General features: G+C 48.3%; 1 protein-coding gene across 4 annotated transcripts in view; it reads right to left on the bottom strand.

Annotated features, from left to right (window-relative positions):
• Positions 1–23,432, bottom strand: part of PDE4DIPP2 (myomegalin) — an 81,027-nt gene that overhangs the window by 6,726 nt on the left and 50,869 nt on the right. For 2 of the 4 annotated variants that reach the window (XM_042993915.1, XM_042993916.1), the window contains exons 22-34: positions 22,676–22,795; positions 21,601–22,075; positions 19,505–19,740; positions 18,466–18,517; positions 17,199–17,422; positions 16,401–16,553; positions 14,324–14,509; positions 10,764–11,015; positions 8,995–9,126; positions 8,190–8,309; positions 6,616–6,805; positions 5,925–6,049; positions 1,912–2,133 (exon numbers count right to left, since the gene is read on the bottom strand). In XM_042993915.1, coding sequence (XP_042849849.1) covers positions 1,912–2,133; positions 5,925–6,049; positions 6,616–6,805; positions 8,190–8,309; positions 8,995–9,126; positions 10,764–11,015; positions 14,324–14,509; positions 16,401–16,553; positions 17,199–17,422; positions 18,466–18,517; positions 19,505–19,740; positions 21,601–22,075; positions 22,676–22,795 — 2,487 coding nt within the window. The remainder of the gene's footprint in view (positions 1–1,911; positions 2,134–5,924; positions 6,050–6,615; positions 6,806–8,189; positions 8,310–8,994; positions 9,127–10,763; positions 11,016–14,323; positions 14,510–16,400; positions 16,554–17,198; positions 17,423–18,465; positions 18,518–19,504; positions 19,741–21,600; positions 22,076–22,675; positions 22,796–23,432) is intronic. The other 2 variants (XM_042993917.1, XM_042993918.1) reach the window with 1 other exon arrangement.

Here is a 23,432-nt window from a genome sequence, read left to right as displayed (position 1 = left end):
AAATCCCTTAGTTTGGAACAAGAACGTGTTCTTTTCATGGAAGCGTGTTCCATGAGAAGCAACTTCTGGTTTGAAAAGTTCTTAGGTACATTTTTCTAACCTGTGTTTTACATATAACTTTGCATGAGTGTCTAATACAATGTCTTGTAACTACACATAACTAGGCATATGTGTGTATATATATATATATATATGTATGTATGTATATACACACATATATACATATATATACACATATATATACATATATATATATATGTATATATATATGTAGCATATGTGTTAAAAAATACTGAATCAAAGAATGAATGGAGTTGTGGGTGATTAAACTCAGCATTCCAATCCCCATTCTGATGCATCAGTGCTGGGAACAGTGTAGTAGGATGAGAAGAGGAGAGACAGAAGTCATGATGGGTTAGAGATGCCCTCCCAGAGACCAGGCAGCAATCCTGCGGTGGAGGAACTGGAAGATATCACAGAGAAGACAGGCACAATCCTGCTCAGGCTTAGAGCCTGCTCTCCAGCTCAGGCCTCTGTGGTGGGTGAGGAGCAGGAGCAGTGGCTGAGCCAGTGGCACTGCATCCAGGCTGGTGTTGTGGGGACACAGTGAGAGGGGAAAGCCCAGTAGGAGGGCAGAGGGGGAGATATAACTGAACACTACAAGCATCGTGACAGCCTGACTGGAGCCAGACAGCCACCTACTGTAGCCGAGCTGTTTCTATGGGCCATGCACAATGCTTGTGGTCGACATAACACTTTAACAGCCGCCACACGTGATCTTGGAAGCATCACCTTCATTTGACAGATGAGGTCATTGTCTAATCAATGAAAATCTAGCAGGACCAGGGTGGGGGGCAGGGGAATGAGGATTAACATGCCCCAGGAAGAGCAGGCATGAAAGTTTGAAAACTCAGCTTTAGATAATCCTGAGCAGAAATGGCTCCTATAAGAATACAATTGAAAATACACCATGGAGGGGAGAGGAGATGATGAATTAAGTGGTGTGTCACAAGGAAAGAAAGAAGAGGAAGATAAAATAATGTGTTCAGATGGAGAGGGGCAGTATTAACACTCATATTGAAGCTGGGGGAAGAGAGATGTATGAAGGGCATTGAGAAGAGGGAGACAGCTGGTGAGATGTATCTGGTAGGGCAGACATGGCGGACACAAGAGGCGGATGACAACCACTTTCCCACAGCCAGGACTGCCTCAGGGACAGGAACGTTTTCCACACCCTGAATTCCTCTAGAACTAGGGAATGGGAAACCAGGCTAGGGATCTGGGAAGGCCAACGATACCAAGATGGAGTATATGTAGTGAGGAGGAAGGACAGAGGCTGGAAATCAAAACATCTGGTCTGAATCCTACGTCGGCCTCCGTTCCTGCCAACCTTAGTGTGCCAGTTAATGTCTCAATGCCGGAGTTTCCCCGCATGAAATACAGAGAGTAAGGCCGCCCCTACCTCGGATGAAATTATTTGAAAAATTGTTCGAAAACTCACGGTAAATTTTAAAGCACTCCACAGATAGAAGGAATCGATGTCATCTCATCTGTTGACTGATTCTTACTCCGCCAGGCACTTGTAAGTTATTTCATTTAATGCTCCAAATGATCATACAATTTATATATGACCATCATCCTCATCCTGAAGATGAGGAAACTAAGGCTTAAATACCTGGGGACTTAAAACACTTTGCCTAAGGCAAGCAACCTATATGTGGCAAACTTGGGAATCTGAGCCAGGTGTGAGCCTAAATCCCATGCCCTTACCCAAGGCTATAGATCGAAGCACCTCGGATTTCACCCTGACCCTAAGGGGCGTGGAAGAGGTAAGATGGTTCCTTCCACCACAGATATCCTGGCGACCGGCCCCACCAGCTGCCCGCCTCCTGGTCCCCTTTTCCTTCCTACCTTGGAAGAGTGGCTGCTTGTTTCCAGGGTCCTCCTGGTTGGCAGAGGGACTGAGGCGGGCTGTGCTCCCCCCGCCATCCAGCTGGTGTTCCAGCTGCAGCCGTAGACAGTTATTCACCTGGATGCTCTGCTCCAGCTGCCCTCGCAAAGCTCGGATCTCTGCCACCAGGTGGCTCACGTCACTGTTCATAGGGACCTGGTGACAGGCATCCCAGGTGGAAGCTGAGAGAAGAGAGAGGAGGGGTCTGGTGGCACCGATCCAAGCATTTCCAAGCGTTTGTCAGAACGCTACTCTGGGACGTTCCTTTCTGCTCAGGGTCCCAGGCAACACATCTGTGAGGGAGCTGCCACTCTTCCTTTGTGGGGCCTGGCACACACTGAGATACCACGCACTGGGATTTCCCCAAGGCTCATGTGGCCCATGCCCCATGTACATCTACAGAGCCTCTGATGGGCAGATGAGGTCAAGCCTGGTTTTTCACCTCGATAGTGACTCTAGCCCTATAGGCCAGAGAGGCAGGGTCTTCCAAGATAGGGCGTCAACACTGGACTAGAGATTCAGTCACAATTCACTGAACTGTTCGGCTTCTCCATGTGTTTTTCAACCTCCGTTTACCACGCATAGTCTGTTTCTTCATACTGGGGATGAAGAGAGCTGAGAAATATTCTATAACACCACAATCTCTTATCTGAAACTTTGAATCCAAATATATTTCAAAAAGTAGAATTCGTTTTGGTGTTTAGGAAGGCAGTAGGATTCATATACCATATATCATATAGCACACGCACCCAGTTGCATGGGTCACGGGCCTTAGTCAAACACATTCCTATTTCTGCGATGAGCTAGGTGAATATTCTCACTGAGTGGGATAAGTAAAGGCTAGGAATACCCTTTTGGTCAGTTCAGACATTTCATGACCAAATGAGTAAATGAGAAAGAGTTCAATTCACAGCCCTCATTGGATTGCAGAATTAAGGATAAGAACTTATGGGGCCTTAGTAGTAGTGGCTTTGAAATGACTCCTAAAACACCCACAAAAAGGGAAAAAGGCATGAAACTGGATGGGGTCAGGATGAAGTGGTTTCCAGATACTAACTCTGAAGTTCCATGAAGCTCCTTCCTGTCTTTCTTTCCCTAAATCCTAATTCTCACAAAGTTTTGCTTCTTTTTAAAAAATGTCATCCATCTATCCATTCCTCTTTATCTTCCCCACAGCACCTTAGATCAGACTCTCATCAGTTATGTGCCCAGACAATCCCTGCACCCATTCAGTAGGTTTCCCTGATTCTACTATCTCCCGACTCCAGTGTGTCCCACCAGTCCTACCATCTAAGAGTTCTGTTCCCATCCAGTACCTACCTATTTTGCTTGCCTCATTTTCCATCACCTGCTACGTAGGATGTAAACTTCCACTCTACCCTGTAGGTCTTCTATGTACCGGCAGCTCTCGCATCAACTGACCTGACTTCTCACACTCCCTGATACAAAGCTCTCCATAGGCAGGTTGGACCTGATGCTCCCATGGGTGCACACAAGCTATTCTCTCAGCCTGCAGTGCCCCTGATATGTCTACAAGTGCTGGTTCACCTTCTCATCAACAAATTAGGAAATCCAATCAGGTTTGATGAAAATTCAGATTTGGTTGAATGTTGAAAATTTCATATTGCTTAAGAAATTTTTTAAACAGGAAAAAATTTAGAATTGAAAGGCTTAGAAAGCCAACATTCCATCCAAAGCAAGAGCTGCTTCTATAGGTTTCCTTGACAAATCATCCCTTTCTTGGGAAGCTTATTCCTTCACAAACTAGCAATTCCATCGCTGGAAGCCTCTAGGGGTAAGGAACGCATAATTATGTAAGTCCAAATTCCACTGCCTTTGACCCTTTGACCCTTGTTAAGCCCTCTGAAGGGACACCAAACACATCAACTCTTTTTCATCTGATGGTTCTTCAAATATTTAAAGCCAGTTTTCATCTCCTTGTGATCTCTTCAGGCCTAAAATTGTTTTGTTTCTTCAACCAGTTTGAGATTTCTGGTCCCTTGGTATGGTGGCCCCTGTCTTCACTGTGCTCCCTGGTTTGTCAATGTCCCTTTTACAAGATGGCACCCCATTATTTATTTATTTATTTATTATATTTTTAATTTTATTTTTTAAAATTTACATCCAAATTAGTTAGCATATAGTGCCACAATGATTTCAGGAGTAGATTCCTTAAGTGCCCCTTACCCATTTAGCCCATGCCCCCTCCACAACCCCTCCAGTAACCCTCAGTTTGTTCTCCGTATTTATGAGTCTCTTCTGTTTTGCCCCCCTCCCTGTTTTTATATTATTTTTGTTTCTCTTCCCTTATGTTCATCTGTTTTGTCTCTTAAAGTCCTCATGAGTGAAGTCATATGATTTTTGTCTTTCTCTAATTTCACTTAGCATAATACCCTCCAGTTCCATCCACATAGTTGCACATGGCAAGATTTCGTTCTTTTTGATTGCCGAGTAATACTCCATTGTGTATGTATGTATATATATATACATATATACATATATGTATATACACATATATACATATATATACATACATATATATATACCACATCCTCTTTATCCATCCATCGGTGGACATTTGGGCTCTTTCCATACTTTGGCTATTGTTGATAGTGCTGCTATAAACATGGGGGTGCATGTGTCCCTTCGAAACAGCACACCTGTATCCCGTGGATAAATGCCTAGTAGTGCAATTGCTGGGTCGTAGGGTAGTTCTGTTTTTAGTTTTTTGAGGAACCTCCATACTGTTTTCCAGAGTGGCTGGACAAGCTTGCATTCCCAGATGGCACCCCATAATTTAGCACTATTTCTGACATGGTGTCTCCATATTGACTCTTATGTACTCCTACAGTACTCTTACAGTACAGTACCACAGTACAATACTGTGGTCTCAGGTTGAGTTGGCTTTTGTTAGCAACCTTGACCTATGAGTTCCTTGTCTAGATGGGTTTCTACCTAACTCCTATCTTCAAGCTCATGAGTGGCTAAAGAGCCAGGCTTCCCCATCCTGAACTTCTACCACTGATATTTTTAATCAATCTCAGGTTCATTTTTTTTTTTAATCTTTTCCAAATTTCATCATATTGACATTAGTCCTCTGTTCCAGCCTGGTTGGATTTATTAACTTGATGTTTAAATTTTTTTTTTAATTTTATTTATTTTTCAGAGAGAGACAGAGCACAAGTGGGGGAGGGGCAGAGAGAGGGAGGCATAGAATTTGAAGCAGTCTCCAGGCTCTGAGCTGTTAGCACAGAGCCTGACGTGGGGCTCGAACTCACAAACCGTGAGATCATGACCTGAGCCGAAGTCAGACGCTTAACCAACTGAGCCACCCAGGCGCCCCTTAACTTGATGTTTAGAATACCCTGTCCCATTTGAAGAGCAACGGGGAAATAGAAAAAGATTCTTAAGCAATAGATTAGTATTTTAGCAGGTGGCAAAATTCCTCAGTAAAACAATTTAAAATTTAAATCCAGGCTTGAAGTTCAGATCCTATTAGTGGTATTTCTATAAATGTTTTTTTGCATCTTTTAATCTTCTCCCTGGGGAATGGGTCAGGGTGGGAGCAGGGTGCCTCCTGTACTGGCTGCATGGGTGGTTAGTATGTATTATTCACGCTATTCAAGACCTCACATGATAGTGCCATCAGGACAGTTCTTTGAATTAAAAAAAAAATCAATATATAATCTGGACTTCGATCAATTTTTCTCTGGCCATCTAGGTGGGTAGAGTTGGACTCTTGTGGCCTACTTTTAAGGATGTCTCTGCTGGATCTTGTTCATGTTACCGACCTCTGGACTTTGTGCATGAGAAATGCCCTCTCTTCTTACTGGGCACCCCGGCCTGGCTGGGAGTTTCTGAGGCAGAACCCTGTAGCTTTCCAGAGCTCTGCAACTGCCAGCGTGAAGACCTCACTGGGGTTCTGAGCAAGGGCAGGAAGCTCGTGGGGTTGGGGGAGTAGACGGACACATACCTTTCAGCCCCTTCTTGGAGTTGCCATAAAGTGCCTCATAGATCTGTAGCTCTGACTGGAGGGACTGAGAGAGCTGCTGTTTCTCTTCGCACTGTTGCTGCAAGAGGGCCAGCTTGTGCTGCAGCCTACAGGGGAGAGACGAGAGGCCCACTGAGCTGCCAGCCAGCCTCTGCATCAGAGTGTTTTAGCCCTAGATATCAACCCCAGTATCATGAAGACCATCACTTCACTTTACAGATGTGGAAAGAGAGGCTCTGAGAGGTGAAGTAGCTTTGCTTGAAGTCCCATTGGTGAGGAGCAGACACACAAGCTGGGTATTGTCACTGCCCCCCACTGGTGCTCTTTCCACGGTGACGGGCAGTTATGGGGCCCCCAGCATGATGGCTAGTGCAGATGCTTCCTACATTATGGTGAAACTAATACCCTTCAACTAACTGGAAGGATGACAACATTCTTTCTCCAGGATCTGATATGCTGATGAGCCTTCTAAAACAGGGTTTTACTCTCCCAACTTTGGAGTGAAAAAGGCATTCCCAGAGAAGTCCTTCCCTCTGCTCAGGGTCACCCATAAATCAGGAAGAGCAGAGGGGAAACTGAGGGTTCCAAAAGGCACCAGTGCCTGTCTTGCCAATATCCTTTCTTCTACATTGGAAAATGGGGCCACCTTCTGTATCACTGGGCTCCCTCTTACCTGGAGTCTTTCTCTTGGAGGGAGAGTCGTTCCTCCTGGAAATGCAAGATCTCCTGCTGCTTCTCTTTTAAGTCTTCCAAAAGCTGCTGCCGTTCCCCCTTTTGGTGCTCCAGCTCCACCTCCAGCTCTTGAAGCCGGGACCGAGAGGACAGCAGGGCCTCCCTCAGGCACTCCGTCTCCTGGGAGCGCTCTGTACACCGTGGGGCCAGAGGTCAGCGGGAAGGCGAGCCCAAGTTCATCTATCCCTACACGCAGCACCCAGGCAACAGGGAGGCCAGCGTGTGCCGCAGCTGCCCCGGGAGGCAGAGGGCATCGGCTCACCACATCCACGAACCCTGGGGAATGTGGAGCCCCCGCCCTGCAATGCCCTTGATCTTCTCATTCCATAAGGTCTCCCTTGTTCTTAGACAAAATGCTCCTGTTTCTAACGCTATTTCCTAAGTTCCCATGCCCTCCACACTATAACCCATTCTTGAATTTTGCCTAAGATCAGCATCAAGATTCCTTGTCTATGGTTTTTAGAATCTATTATATTCATCAATTTGAAAATGGGGACATCTGGTCTCTTCTGGGCTTGTGGTATCTCTCTGATCTGCAGGATTTCTCAGGGACTGTTGGCACAGACTCAGCATCAGGCTGCAGGTTCTGTCAGTCCTCTTGGGGGACGTCCCCGGGCCTGGCAGACTATACTTGCTCACATCTTAGCGTCTTCCCCACTGTGAGGTCTGTGCTAGCCTGTCCCAGCATGTGAAGGTGGCTTGGTAGTTGTGCCTCCTCTCTTATCTGTGAAGTCTTGTTCCTGCCCCATCTATGACCTTTCCCCTCACATCTTCCCGCTCGGAAGAGGCAAATTTAGAAATATCACTTGATGTGTCTTCCCGTTCTACAAGCATTCTTTCATTCTGGGCTTAATCCTTTCCGAAACGATTAGTCTTGTATGGCTATTCAATAAATATTTGCAAATAAACATAATTTGTTATCGATAACATATTGATTTGATCAAGTCAATTAAGACTCAGGTCAGCACCACCTCCCCCCCCCAAGTTACAGAGGAAATGACCCCCTTGGATGCCCACTGAATAGTGTTGGGAAAGCTCTGAACAACATTTTGCTGGTGCCTCCAGACACTGAGTCCTGAGGATTACTAACCAGATAGAAACCCTGAGTGTGTGTGTGAGGGGAGGTGGTGAGGAGATAGCATGGCAGATCAGTACCAGGAGGGACACCCAGGGCTGCAGTAAGGTCTGGACAGGTAGAACAGGCCTAACTGGTATCCATTTCATAACTACTGATTGACTATCTGAGTATTTATGGGTTGCACAGAGGTGGTGGAGATCCGAGAGCTCTGTGAGAGCTCTATGTGTCTCTGGAGCCTAGGAGTGTGAGGGCCCACGGCTGGGATCTCTCCGGAAGTAGCCCTTCCTAGACTGAGAATAGCCGTGGGACTTTGGGTTGGTGGATCTGATTAGCAGTGATGTCCACCTTCTTCTCTTGGCTTCTCCAGTTGGTGATTGGTATGGCCAGGGAGGAAAGGGACGCGGGAATGAGCACGGTTGGTGGCTTTTACCACCTACCTCTGGAAACATGACTCAGCTGAGCCTGAAGGCTCCGGTTTTCTTCCTTAAGGACTCTGTTCTCATTGTAGAGCTGAGGTGTGGGTTCCAGGCTGGGACTGTAGAAATTAGAGGTGGATCCTGTCCCGGAAAGTATAAGCAGACCAGTTACACACTTGGGTAACAGATGCGTTCAGAAGTTACCCGTTCTGTATCTCCAGAAATACTGTCCCAACCCAGCAGGAATGCCTGGGGACTCGAGGCCTGGACCCAACGTCTGATGGGCCAAATGCCTGGTTTCGGTGTGCCTCCTTTCAGTCACCACGTGACCTAGCTGCGGTTGTCCAGGAAGCTCTTGCCCCTAAATGGCTGCTGCTGTGCTGTGGGCAGGACAAGGGTGTGTGGAAGGAACGGCCTCCAAGTGACAAGAGCCTGGGAGGAGACTGTGGGGAGAAAGGCCACCGTGCTAAGTGTTTGGGGGCATCCCCCGCTGACTTGGCTCTACCACTGGCAGAGACAAGACACAGAGAGGTCAGCAGGCAGTTCTGGGAGCAGATTAAGGATGGGACGAGAAAAAGTAGGACACTCTGTGGACACAATTTGTTAGTGCTGCCATGAGGAAAGTTCTCTCTTAGCTCGGGTCTATCTACAAAGGGAGGATAATAGTATCTGGCCCACCTGCCTTGCTGGACCATTTGGAAAGAGCAAGTGGAGTTGAAGCCCAGCACGGTGCTTTGAAAGTGTGAGGCTCAGCCTCAGGGCCCTCCCTTCGGAAGCTCCCCAATTGCGACCAGAGCTGGGCGGCTGGGCTTGGGGCCTCCCCTACCGTTCCCGCGGGCCGCACAGCTAAGCCTGTGCTCCAACTGCTCCCGCAGGCGGTCGTTGATGCAGATGGACTCTTCCAGGCGCTGGCGTAGGTTCCGGATCTCACCAAGATGTTCCTCAAGCAGGTCAGCCCCTGCAGCCGTCCCGCCAGGACAGGAAAGAAGTGGGAGATGGAGAATGTTGGTCACTAGTGGCACCCAGGTCGGGGAGGGGCTTGGCCAGGGGCCTCTCTGCAGGATCCCTGAACAGCCCCATCCTTCTGCCAACTGCATTCTCTCTCGCAGGGGCACTCAGGAGCACAGTGACTTTCCTTAAACAGGAAACCAGCTTTCATACCCAGGACAGTGTGGCCCTAAGCATGCCCCATGGGCCTCCTCCACACGGGGGTAAGTGTGAGGAAGTTTCAAGTGATCAAGTGATCAGTGTAACTGGTAAGTATAAGGGAGTTCCACATGGTTTAGAAAACCAGCTGAAGGGGCACCTGGGTGGCTCAGTCAGTTTAGCATCTGACTCTTGATATCGGCTCAGGTCGTGATCTCATGGTCATGAGTTCAAGCCCCACGTTGCAGGGGGGCGGGGCTGTCAGCACAGAGCCTGCTTGGGATTCTGTCTCCCTCAGTCCCTGCCCCTCCCCTGCTTGCTCTCTCTCTCTCTCTCAAAATAAATAAATATTTAAAAAAATAAAATGGAAGCATCAAGAAAAGTGTGGTGACCTCCTGAGTGTGAGTTTCTCTCTTGAATGTGATAGGGAGGGCCTCACTCCACCCTGAGACCGTTCCTTTTCCTGATTCTCGACTGAACATTCTTTAACAAGGCATTGAGCCCTTCTTCCAGCCTTAGAGAGAAAGCCTAAGGTAAAAGTACATGGATACAAACTCATCCTGTGTGGTTAATGACCTGAACGTGACAGCACAAGTGTGTCCCTGACTCTCCCAGTCCCTGGCATGGCACAGGGGCTGAAAGGATGCACTCAGAAAGGCAACACTGGGGCATCTGGGTGGCTCAGTTGGTTAAGCGACCAACTTGGGCTCAGGTCATGATCCCATGGTTCGTGGGTTCAAGCCCTGCATGGGGCTCTGTGCTGGCAGCTCGGAGCCTGCAGCCTGCCTCAGATTCTGTGTCTTCCTCTCTCTCTGCCCCTCCCCTGCTCACGCTCTCTCTCTCTCTCAAAAATTAATGAACATTAAAAAAAGAAAGAAAGAGGGGCACCTGGGTGGCTCAGTCGGTTAAGTGCCCGACTTCAACTCAGGTCATGATCTCGCAGTTTGTGAGTTCAAGCCCTGCATCAGGCTCTGTGCTAAGAGCCTACAGCCTGCTTCGGATTCTGTGTCTCCCTCTCTCTCTGCCCCTCCCCAGCTTGCACTCTGTCTCTCTCAAAAATAAATACACACACACACACACACACACACACACACACAAAAAAAAGAAAGAAAGGTTCAGCACTGAGACCTTTAAAAAAATCCATTCATTCATTCACTTATTTATTTAGAGAGTGTGCAGGTGACTGAGGGGCAGAAAGAGAGAATCCCACAAGGTGCAGAGAGAGGAGGAGAGAGAGGAAGAGAGAGAGGGAGAGAGAGTACAGAGCCCAGAGTGGGGCTTGAGCTCACCTAATGTGGGGCTGAGCTGAGAGGGCCCTTTCATTTCCTCCCAACTCTGTGAGCCAGGGACTAGAGGAGAAATAAAAAATGCCCCTGGCCCAGGTAAGAGAGCGGTAGACTCTAAATGAGAGTTCATCTCATAGGCCGACCTGCTCAGCTTTGTGTTTACCTGTGGGTTTGGAGTTCAGCTGACACACGGATGAGCCTGAGGACAGGTCGCCTGCCACGCTCCCTTTCTGAGGCCTCATCACATCCCACTGGCTGCTGCTGCCAAGGTAGCCAGGGGACAGGATTCTGCCCAGTTCTGTACTGCCTCTCAGAGGTGAGTGGGGCTGGGCAGGGTTGAGGTAGCGGGAGGAGCTGGCCTCTACATGGTTGCTCGGCAGCACAGCTGGGGAAGCAGGATGGACGGTGCTGATGCCTGGGCAGAAAGAAACATGAGTGAGGAACAGAGTATGGGAAGGGCAGGACCAGCAAGGAAGTGTGGGATTGTTAAGAATGGACACTAAAGGGGACACGTGTGGTGTCGGAGATCCCAGTCTGTTGCAGAATACCAGTCAGATGAAGACCATATCCTAGAGGCTATACCTTCCACCCCATGTATTTGCTGACCTGAGACACCAAGAGGCAGAGAGGATGGATAAAGTATCCGAAAGTCACCAGTGTACACAAAGGAAAAGTCCAGGGGCCCCACTCCTGGCTTCTACTGTAATTCCTCATGATGGAGTCCAGGGAAGTTCCAGCAGAACTCAGTCCCAAAGTCAGGGCATATGGCACATTCCTGCTCATGGGTGTGCTCAATGCTAGCATCCACGGGGGGATGTAGGACCTTCCATTTCATAGGCTGATGCTTTCCTAGATCTTAGGAAATCATGGGCCTGCCCCTGTGCCTAATCATCTCTGCTTCTATGTAAAAGGAAGCCCAGCCTGTGGGAGAGACAGAGAGAGGTGGGTAGGGCTGTAGTTTTAGGGTATTCATGTCCAGAAGGCTGCTTTCTTTCAGGGTTTATCATCATGGGCAGCAGAGTAAGAAGGTAGCTCCACCCAAGCAAGGAGGAACCAACCTCTTTCCCTCCAACCAAGCCAAACTCCGCTGAGGGGTTAATGCAACTGGCACTTGTCAATTTTTATCTCCATTTGTAACTGGTTCTCAAATTTGGCTACACACTAGAGTCACCTGGGAAATGTAAACAAGTATATCCTGAGGCCTAGACCTCCCGGAGATTTTTGCCTTAACCGGTACAGCCTGGGCACTGGATGTTTTAAAATCATCGCAGGTGATTCTAATGGGCAGCAAAGTTTGAGAAGTACTGTCAGGGGTCTCTCCTTCCCCGATTTGCAAAATACCACATGTTCCTGAGGATCACTGGGAGTTAAAGAGGGGGATGAACATATCAGCATCTAAATCTTACTTGGGATTCAGTAAAGATGTGGTTTCCTACCTCTTTCACCCCTTTCTGCCCCAGCCCAACACAAGGCAAAAGGGGAAATCAGGGGTTGTTGACAGCTTCTTTTTAGCCAAGGTCATGGAAGGTTCCAAGTCTATGAGTACCAGTGATCAGTATTCTCATGTTTCAGTTTCCTCTGGCCACACAACACAGAGCACATGCCCTAAACCATGCAAAGACACCAGACAGGTTCTAGCACAAGGAGATTTTTGCCCCACAGTGACCTGAGAAGCCGCCATGCACCACTGTCCACATGGAAGCTCGGTTTAAGGCAAACAAGGAACACTGGTAAGTTGTGGTCCATCAGAGAGGACTGTGCGTCAGAACGAAAAAGAAAGGGCTACAGTCTTCCTCACCAAAGCTGGTGGGGAAGCTTCCTCACCAAACTCTGGTCAATGGTTCAGATGAGACATGACTTCAACCCGTAACAGCAGACCCTTTTTCATGCACAGATGTCTCCTATCTTTCCTTTTGGACAAAGACAAACTGACAAATATGGAAAGGCAAAGGAAAAGAAAAGTAAGCCTGGGAACACTCTTGCCACTTTGACATGAGACAAGTTTGTTATTCATCAATTGTTGGTTTCAGAACTGCTAAAATAATAAGTTCTAGGTCAGAGACATCAGAACTTTCCATGGATCTCTGAAGAGAAAAAGAAAAGATGGCCACAAGGGGCTTCGAGAATTTAAGTTTAGCTCAGCCACATGCTCTGAGTGGGACGGTAACAAAACCATCCTATGGGGCACCTGGGTGGCTCAGTTGGTTAAGCTTCTGACTCTTGACTTCGGCTCAGGTCATGATCTCACGGTTTGTGGGTTCAAGCTCTGCGTCGGGCTCTGCGTTGACAGTGCGGAGCCTGCTTGGGATTCTCTCTCTCCTCTCTCTGCCCCCCTGTCTCTATCAGAACAAATAAATAAACTTCAAAACCATCGTAGGCAGAGAAGTTATACTGGAGATATGGGACTAGGAGCAGAAGACAAGGACTCAAGCCCATCTCAACCACTTACGAGTAACCTTAAACAAGCACCTTGACTTCCCCGAGCTTCACCTAGTTCCCTGCTCTGGTTCTTCCTATCACACAAGTCATGTGGGGCTCAGGTAAGCTAAAGCAAGCCCAGGCGCATGTTGCTGGGTAAGCCTAGAGTGCTACACCTGTGCAAAGCTGTAATAAGTAGGGGGCAATCTTTGAGACTTCACTGGCTGTATAAAGGGAGATGTACGAACCCTCCTAAAAATGATCTTATCTAGTTGGTTCTGGGAATCAAACTGAGACACAGTAGACAGTGAATTCATTTTCAGGGTTATCAAAAGAAATAAGCAAGTATAAACAACATTTGGGGGTTCAGATATATGTATTCTTGGCTGTGGTCTTAGGTCACTGGACGCTGTGCGTGGTGACCCTTACCATCAATGTCTGGCTCACCTGAGGTGTTTTGTTTGTTTGTTTTTTTACAGGCTTATAATGTGGTTTTAAGGAAACTTCAGTGTGATTTCTAGTTTATTTTAAAAGCATTACTAGAAGGCAAATTCCTCACATGAGGGTTTTTCTTATTTTTTTAAGCTATAAGTGATCGCACACAAAATTTTTTGTGATGCGGCATCCAGCCCATACATGTATCAAAGTCTTTCCAAAAAGATACTATACACAGTCTCTAACTGATAAGATCAATTATCTCTGGGAGTCAGAGAGCAGAATTCACAATCAGATGTCACAGCCTGTGCTTCGGGTTCTGGCCGCCCACCTGTCACCTGTCCAGGGGTAGAAATGAACCTTGTGCAATAGGAATATGGGCTTTGTCACCTCTTCTGAATCCCTCCATTACTACCTTTTTTGCCCTCAACCTGATGGTGTCAGGATCTGAACTTGACTAAAAGCATTTCACAGCAGGAGAATATAATAGGCATGGAAAGGGTCCCCCTGAAAGTGGCCATCTTCTTCATGGCTGCTGTGTCTTGTGTAGGCACGGCACACAAGCTGTCTCTCGTGCCCTGACAATAAACACATCACCAGGCTCCAGCATACTTGGTGGGGCCCCACACTGTCAGCAGGGGGATAGGACCAGGTCTAGGGCCTGAGGAACCAATGAGACACACGCACCAGAAAGATAACAGTAAACACATCTCCAAAACAAGCAGGCAGAGCCGTCCCTCAGCCATCCGCTGGTGAAGCCCATGCCCTATGCTGTTTTCTAAGACTCCACTCTCGAAGCCAAAGCCATGCAGAGCCACACAGGGCGAGGCTGCAGTTGCCAAGCACACAAATGCAGCAGGAAGTGCTCACTTTCTCCCAACTGTTTCTGCAGCATCTGCAGTTCCTGCTGAGCCTGTGCCAAGGAGACCACGGGTGTCTCACAGCAGCCAAGGAGGGGAGGGCCAGTGGAGCTGAAGGGCAGGAAGCTGGGTGGAGCTGAGGGCAGTGGTGCCTGGGGAAGGCTAGCCAGCGAGGGTATGGAAGGAAAATGAAGGCCTAGAAAGTTGGGGAGAAAGGAGACACGTCATTAGAAAGAAAGTGAGAGAAAGGAATGGGTGAAAGATTGAGAAGATGAGACTGTGCCCTGACCAGATGTCTCCTTGGGGTTGGCTATCATTCAATGTGGTGAAGGGCGAGCATTGCTACCCAAGAGGCAGGGCTGGCCGACCTCTCCGCCTTCTCCCCTGCCAGCGGTACCTGCATACATATCCTATGCCCTCTTAGAAACTACTGGCTACAGAAGGCAAGGTGGTGCCACTGTAGCCCCGGCAGCTACGAGAGCCCATCCCAGCCATCTGAGGCACGGACGGGTCAGCATAGCCAGGCCTCAATGCTCTCAAGAGTCCCTGCCGGCCCTTGCCCCTGTGACAAGACTCTTCCTACACCTCGAACTCTTCTGAAAGCATGAGGGCTCACCCCAAGGAGGGCAGGAGCGTGCCCGGACTGTGGGGAATGTGCCTTCCTAATGCATGTAATTCAAGACTCTAGCAGAAACAAACCTCAGAATCTCAAATCAACATGTTCATTCACCAAATGAAAAATAAAGGTCTTGCTGAAGTGACTTAGGCACAATAGCTTGCATGTCTGTCTGCGTGTTCACACCACTTAAGAAAAGTTCTTAATGCATGCAGATTCTTCAGGCCCTGATCTACTAAGTCATAAACTTTGGGAGTCTGGCTTAGAAATTTGCATTTAAAAACATCTTCACAGATGACCATTATACAGCCCAGCTACAGACAGGTCTTTAGGAACCCTGGGATGTTCTGTTGTTTGACTCTGTCTCCTTTTTCCTAAAAACAGTTATATGGCAGGTAGCCCACAAAGGGAGTAGAAACCAACCAAGACTGACCTGTGGAGAATGTCTCCCGTGGAAGATGATTATATTCTAAATCACATCCCTTGCCCCAGGGTGCTGACACACTATCAGGGCGACACTGCAAAGACACCCCCATTGCCAAGTGACAGAGGCCAGGCATCCTTCAGGGAGGCATTCTGATTTTGAAACCCCTGGCCTTCTGTTCTGCTTGACCCCAAAGCATTTACACAGATGTCCATGGTGCTAGGCAGACAGCTTTTCCCCATTGATTTTCTGGGCCAGCTGCTGCCTATTCTGCCTGAGAAACTTGGGAGCCCAGGCTCAGAGTCAGACACATCCCTTTCTTAAGCTTTTGGCTGACTTGTTCTCAGGAGAGATGGGGCAGTAGAAGGAAGCACTGTGCTCTCTGGGGGCACCTTACACAAACCAGCCAGTCATGGCAGGAGGGAGGAGGCAAGGACAAGCTTTGCCCTTCCCGGCCATCACTGGTGCGAAGCTGTAAATGAACAGCACACCCCCGGCAAGTAGGCTGGGACAGGTAAATGAAATGTACCCCTCAAACCGGTTCCAGGATATGCATCATGTACACAGCAAGGGCTAAATCCACGGATGGTCACGTGACGTGAAAAGACTCTTGGCTGAGGATGCTGAAGCATCCTGAGCAGCTGTTGAGGCCCACAGTGTGGATAAAATGGGTATTGCTTATAGGCAAGCAATAGCTGTGAATTTCTTTCTGTGCTCTGGCTACTGTAATCCTGGGAGAATCACTTGGCCTCTTTGCTCCCCAGGGCGAAGTGAAGGAAAGAAATGAAAATGTTTAGCTTTAAAATGATTGGCCAACTGCTGGTCAAAATGGGTACACAGGTCAAAGTCTGTTGTAGATTTCTGATTTTTCTAAAATATTTAAGACAAAACTCAGACACAATTAGTGAACTAGGATGGTCCCTTGGTTTCGTCTAGGATTTGATGCATACCAGCCCCTTACAGTGGACACACTGGTCCCTGACAAAGAGTCAAAGAGGCAGCTGAGGGAGAGGAGACAAAGCTCCTGCCATGTTGGCTGTCGCATACCTGGATGGGCCTGGCTGGCCTCCTGGGGGGGGTTCTGGGGAGCTGGCAAGCTGATGGGGTTGCTGCTGGGTTCGGCCTTAACCCCCTGAGGTGCACTGGTTGCTGATGGTTTAGAAGACAGTACAGCAGAATGACTCGAATGGTGGATGGAATCTACAAAACCCATGAATGAAAGAAAATGTTTGGTGGTCCACAAAGAACGGGAATCTGGCCTTATATTTAACCAGGGGTACCAGGGCAGAGCCTTGCTTTCTGGGAAAGCACCAAGCACAAAGCCTGTGCGCAGCGTTCATTTTCTTGCTTGCAGATAGCTGCCTTAGTGAGGCAGGCTGCCTCAGAGGTGAAAGTGGGGCCCAGACCATGAAAATGGCGCCTCCCAAAATACCAGGCAGGCCCGACAGCATCTGTGAACACTGACAGATACTTGGGGGGTACCGTTCAGGAAATGCAGCTAGCAAGATCACTGCAGGAGGGATGAGATATCCCATTTTAAGAGGCAGGTCAGTCAGACAGTCCATGCTCAGGAGACAGTGGGGAAGAAAAGTCTGCCAGGATCCTCTCCCTCTTCCCACTGTGGTTCACCTTGGGTCCACCAGCATGCACATCCAGTGGAGACCCAGTGACAACTCCAGAGTCATGAGCAGAAAAAAGATCCTGAGCCACTGGGGCCTATGCTTGGCGCTTGGTCCCACAGCCATGTTCAGCCCGATACACACCAAGGTGGATTTATAAGGCCTGGTTATGGACGTCTCCTCTCAGACTAGGTAAAAGCGGTACCACTCAGAAAGTGGAGGCTACCTGAGTGACTGGGGGGAGCCTTCTTCTCTTCGTAATGTGTGTACTCGCTGGCTACGTCCATGTCAGAGCAGGCCTCCAGCTCATCAGACAGGAAGGAGGAGCTGCTGGGAGAGCGCTGGGGGTCTGACAAGGCGTGGCTGCTGCAGGGCGTGAGGGACCGGGCATCCAGCTTGGCCTGCAGGACTTCAATCACCTTCTCCTTCTCCTGCAGCTCCCTGCTGAGCCTGTGGGGTGAAGCAACAAGAGGTGAAGCCGAGGTCACCGGACCAGCTAGTCCTGATGAAGGCACATGGGAAAACCACAGAAGTCAAGGGAACCATTCCTGCAAAGAACCATTGAAATAACCCATCTCTGATTAGGAGCAGAGAATAGGTGGGGTGAGGGGGTGGAGGAACAACAGCCACCCACTGCACTGGCCGCGTGATACTCTGGGGACTGGCAGACACTCGGCCACCCCTCTAAGGCACTGCTGCTCCAAATGTGGCCCCAGCAGAGCTGTGGGCTGACACCTGCTGGTTACCAGTCTCCAAGAAGAGAAGCACAGAAATTGGAGGTAAGCATTGCCATTGGCAACCAAGAGCAGTATAAGTGGAATCATCTCGTTGGTTGAGGGTCCAGCGCATATGTGTGAAAACAAAAACAGAACACTTTGTTCTTCACCACACATATCTTGAAAAGCACTATGTGGTCTCAAAGCACACTTCTGACACAAAGGGGCCTGAACTAGTGGCTACAATGGATTTTGAGTCCATATTTTACCATACATTTTAAGACTATATGCAGTGACTTGTTGAAAACTGGTTCCTAAGGCACTGTTGCCTCGCAGGGATCTGCAACATCTAGGCCTTTCCCCTATGAATGGATTCTTTCTTTTTTTTTTTTTTTCCCCTGAGGAGATTGGACGGTTATTAAGCTAGCTGTCAACTCAACTCGGGGTAAGCCAACTCAGCACTGCACATCTCGTCTTTAAACACACAGGAGGAGAGCTGGGGAGGGGCTTCGGAGTGCTAAGGGCCCCTGAAACCTGGTTAGTTTACTTTTGGGTCAGTCCGACTCTGGGTCTGGAGAATAAAGATGCAAATGGAAATCAACAGAATTATATCAAAAGAGAGTAAAGACTTAGGCTAAGCACAACAGTAAGATGTTTCATGAATGAATGAAGTCATTACAATCAGCATTTCCTGCCCCCTGATTTGTGAAGCTGCACTCACCCTGGACCCCCTGGGCCTTGTTCCTGATTCCTTCACCAGATCCTATCTCAAATTACCTGAGAGCCAGCGGTTCGAGTCCAGCTTGATCTTTCTCACTTTTATGATCTTCTGCAAGCCAAATTCAGAAAGAAATGGTAAGAAATTAAACAGGTCCCACTTCCCCCATTACAGGAGGAGCCTCTGTGGGTACAGAATGGTGACTCCTCTGTGCATGTCCAGGATGCTTGGGAGGATTGCTCGGAGAGGCTTCAGATTGTGCCCTCAGAGGGGAGACCTGTAGGCTCTCCTGAGCTCACCAAGCAGACCTCCCCGACCTGGTATCAGCATCGTGACTTCCTCTGCCCTAAATCAATGCAGAGAAGTTTAAAAGGCACTTGCCCAGCTTCTCTCTGGAACATTCTAACTTCCAAGCCTGCCATAGATGGATTCCCAGATGTATGCTCTGTGTCCCATCATAGCATTCATGTAGAACCCACTCTTGCTCTGAGGAGATGACAGACATCCCTGTCCCACCTCTGTACCTGCCACCAGCATGTGGATGATTGGCTCCCAAGACTCATCCTGCTATATTCCCTTGGATGCTCTCAGGAAATTTTTTTGAAGTAAAGGGCTCCAATAATAACCAATATTCCCAGCCTTTGCACTATGACATTTGGTGCCTAGACCATGTCCAAAGGGCAAGGTGCTTTATCTATATTTGAATTATACTCATGTATGATACCATGCAATAAACAAAGAAACAGAGACACTGAAAGGCTAAGCCATTGCCCAAAGCAAGTTAATGGCAGCATCTGGGCCACAGCGTGGGTCTTGAAATTCTCAGGTCAGGCTCTTTTCAGTATGATGAGGTCCTCCGATCTCTTAACACTGGGTGGACACAGCCTACTTCCCTAAAGGTCACTTGCCACCAGTGCTCAAGTTTCTGCAGTTGCAATCATGGCCTCTCCAACCCATTGAGATGTGTTCCACCTCAATGCCCACCCACCAACCAGTTCTGATCCTGTAATGGCCCCAGGAAAGGAAGTGGAAGCAGGACGTGGGTTAAAAGGCTGTGGGAGTGACTGAGAATGTGCCAAAGCCCTGTGGCCAACTTACTGGTGCTGAGTTTGCTGGTAAGCCTCTCTGTCAGCTGGCTTCCTTGGGCAAGTTGCTCCCTGAAGCTCTGCCCCAGGTAGTAGTCAATGTCATTGCTCCTAAGAAGGTCCTCAAAAGATTTTACCGTATCTTTTGCATGCTGGGTGAGAAGATAACAGATACCTCTCCCTTCTCTTATCTTCTGGCGTAGGTAGGATAGTTCTCGGGCCTGATCCTGAATCAGGGAATCATATTTCCTAATGCAGGAGAGAAGAGGAAAAAGAATGAAAAAGAGTGAATATTAAATCCTGGGCCTCTGTAGAGATTTCTGTGAGAATATCTCTAAGGAGCTCCCACAAGCTGAATTCTGGCACATAAACCAAAGATGGTATTTAAGAGTATATCCTGCTCTGACAAATGACTACAACAACTTAGTATGCCATTGTTCTATGTCCAAACAGATCCTAAGTTCTAAGGTCAATACAGTGGCAATGTTTATACTCCTTCCAGGACTAGTAGAGTGTAGACTCACAGTTGATACTCAATAAACACTAAATAGATACCCAATAAATACTAAAAAATAAATTCAGTGATTAGAATGACTTAGTCCTAAGTCTGGGTGGAATCTTTCATGCCTTCTGTTTCAAAGACCATCTATAGATGGTCATTATACAAGTTCCGGTTCCACACAGTGTCTGGCAACATGCCTTTGCCTCTTCTTTCATTAGCAGGTAGAGGCTATTCTCCACCTCCTTAAATGTGGGCAAGCTCTGTGACCACTATGACCAAGATACTATAGTGGAAGTGATACGGTGCCAAGTCTAGCTCTTAACTGTCCTGGCAACGACCACTTCTGGTCTGTTGGAAGCCAGCTGCCATGCAGAAGGGCAACTACCCTGAGACCACCATACTATGAGAGGCCACCACCAGGAAGAAAGACCCCAGAAGACAAGAAGCCACATGGAGAAAGAGAGAAGCCAAGGAGCACTGCATCACTAGATGTGTGATTGAAGAAGCCACGCCCAGCCCACTCAGGACTTTCAGATGACTCTAGCCCCAGCCACCATCTGATGGCAACTGCATGAGAGACACCCCCAGTGAAAACCACCCTGCTGAGCCCAATCCACATAAACTATTGTTTGAGGCCACTAAGCTTTTTAAGTGGTTTGACACTCAGTGCAGATAACAAGGACAGATACCGAGATGGAAGTCTACCCAGTGTTTTCAACACAAAGTACCAATATCAATAATAGTCCTGGTAAATAGTATTGAGGACTTAGTATGTGTTATGTAATTATAAGTGCTTCTACTAATTCTTTTTGTTTTTCAAATGTTTACTCACTTATTTTTGAGAGAGACAGAGAGAGAGAGAGTGTGTGTGTGTGTGTGTACAAGTGGGGAAGGCGCAGACCGAGGGAGAGACAGAATCTCTCTCAAGCAGGCTCTGAGCCACCAGTGCAGAGCTCAACATGGAGCTTGAACTCACGAACTGTGAAATCATGCCCTGAGCCGAAACCAAGAGTCGGAGGCCCAACTGACTGAGCCACCCAGGCACCCCTGTACTAATTCTTTTAAACCTAACAACCAGGCTTTGAGATAGGTTCTCTTACTATCCTCATTTAATAGGTAAAGAAATAAGCCCAGACTGTGTGCTGACAGCTCAGAGCCTGGAGCCTGCTTCAGATTCTGTGTCTCCCTGTCTCTCAGCCCCTCCCATGCTTGTGCTCTGTCTCTCTGTCTCTCAATAATAAATAACCACTAAAAAATATATTTTTTTTTAAGAAAAGAAAAAGAAGTAGGCCCAGAAAGTCCAAGTAAGTGGTATGGCTAGAAAGTGCCAGAGCTAGGATTCGAACCCAGGCAGTCTGACGCCGGTCTTACTACTACACCACATATCCTGTCACTTTGCTAACAGGTTCCTGAGATGAAATGCCGGAGAGCTGCTGTCTCCCAGCAGGGCCCACCTGTTCTTTCTTCAGATCTAGGCCTAGCCTGTTAAGAGGTGCTCTGCTGATTGCCCCGACTGGTTCTCTCTTCCACCTGCCCGGGCTACCCAGCCTCAAACACAAACTTAGCCAGCATCAGTTAAACAAGGGTCCAAAGAGTGCCCTCCTTACCCAGGCCACGAGGCTGACCTCAGCTCCTCGGCCAGCTTCCCTTCCGCTCCAGTTTTCGGGAGCTGGGCCTCTAGCTGGGACACTCTCTGGATCAGACTCTCCAGATCCTTTTTAGCCTGAAGCCCTGGGGGGTAGAAAGCCCCAGTGCCATCGGACAGCCACCCCTCATCCTCGTCAGTGACACTATGAGGGGAGGATCCCTCGAGGGCGCCAACGGCCTTCAGCTTTCGAGGTCTCTCCAGACTAGATGAATAATCGCTTGTCACTGAGAGGGACCGCACCCGGCTCTTGAGGTTCTGAATGATCTTGTTGGCGTTCTGCAGCTGGGTCTTCAGGTCTCTGATGTCCTTATGGAGGACAGAGATGTCTTCTGACTTTCCACACGCCTGGAACTCCTGCTTCCCTCGATGGCTCTCCAAGGGCTTTTTCCCAGGGGGGCTGGCCAGCGGTGAGCCCATCAGGTGCTCCTCGCACTCTGAGAAAAGACAAAGACATCTTCCTGAGTAGAGCTGCATATCCTGCGGTAGCTGAAAACTGCTCTGTGGCTGGGCTAATCATTACTAGAGCAAAAGTTGAAGCAGAACTTTATTCGGCCCTGCACTCTCCTAGCATTCAAACATCGTATTTCTTACCCACCCAACGGCCCTGCAGGTCAGGTCTGGTCACCTTCTGTTGTACTGAGCATTTTTCTTCTCTTCACGATTTCTGTTTGGTGGGTGTCCCTACAGTCAAAGCCATTTTATTGTGGACAATTTTTTAAACTTAGGGTTAGCACGTCCCCAACAGCTCATCTTGTCTTTTCATTAAAAAGTAAGCTTTTTCTAATAATCTGTTGGATGGAACTTTTTTTTTCCTTTTAATTAATGGCAGTATGTTGAAAACTAATTATAGAAATTCAAACTCATGCTCAGCCTCATTTGGGGCAAGAGTTCTCTGCCAGACTCTCCTGTCCTCTCTGGTCCTGTGTCCCCTTCAGTCCTCAACACCACCCCCAACCCCAGCCCATCAGGGGTGGGACAGGCCAACATCCCCCCAGATGTGGGTGGACAGGTAAGCCCCGCCCTCATGCTCCTACCAGGACTGGTGCTCTCCTCCCGCTCGGCCTCATTCTCGCTTCGGCCACATGTCTCATAGCCCAGATCCTGGAGGTCCACCTGCACCTGCTTGCTGTCCTGCTTCACCAGGGATTCACCTGCTTGGGAAGAGACAGAGGGTGTTACAGAGGATCTGAATTTCCCACATACACCCTCAACCTCAGTGGCACACGCCCTAGCCCTCAGGGGGTAGGAGGTCAGGGCCAGAGTGGGATGGGTGCTTCTTTGGACTCAAGTGGGAGAAGAGACCACCCACTCCAGGCAGGACTTCCTTCCATGGGGTTGAGCCTATGTCTGCTGCCGATGATCTCACCTACAACAACCGAGGCTTTGTAGGGACCAGACATCTCTAAGTTGGGCATTGTATATTATCCTTAGAAGCCCCAGTGAAACTAGCAAGTGCTTTACCCACAAAGTTTCAGTAAATACATGAATGGAGCTGAACTAATATAGAGTCCTAAAGCATCTAAATCCTCACTGTTCAGTAAGATTGCTACTAGCCACATGGGACTACTTCATATTAGATTAATTAAAATTAAATAAAATTTCCCAAGTTGAATGAGCATGACTCCTAAGCAGATGTGATGTAGATACAGAACATTTGTATCACTGCAGGAAGTTCTATCAGAAAGATTCTAATTTTTTTTAATGTTTATTCATTTTTGAGAGAGAGACAGAGAGTGGATGGGGGAGGGGCAGGGGGAGGGAGACACAGAATCTGAAGCAGGCTCCAGACTC

Source organism: Panthera tigris, chromosome C1, assembly GCF_018350195.1.
Source record: "Panthera tigris isolate Pti1 chromosome C1, P.tigris_Pti1_mat1.1, whole genome shotgun sequence".
Classification (NCBI taxonomy): Eukaryota; Metazoa; Chordata; class Mammalia; order Carnivora; family Felidae; genus Panthera; species Panthera tigris.
Note: the sequence above shows the minus strand (reverse complement) of the source record. Positions and strands in the feature narration are given on the sequence as shown.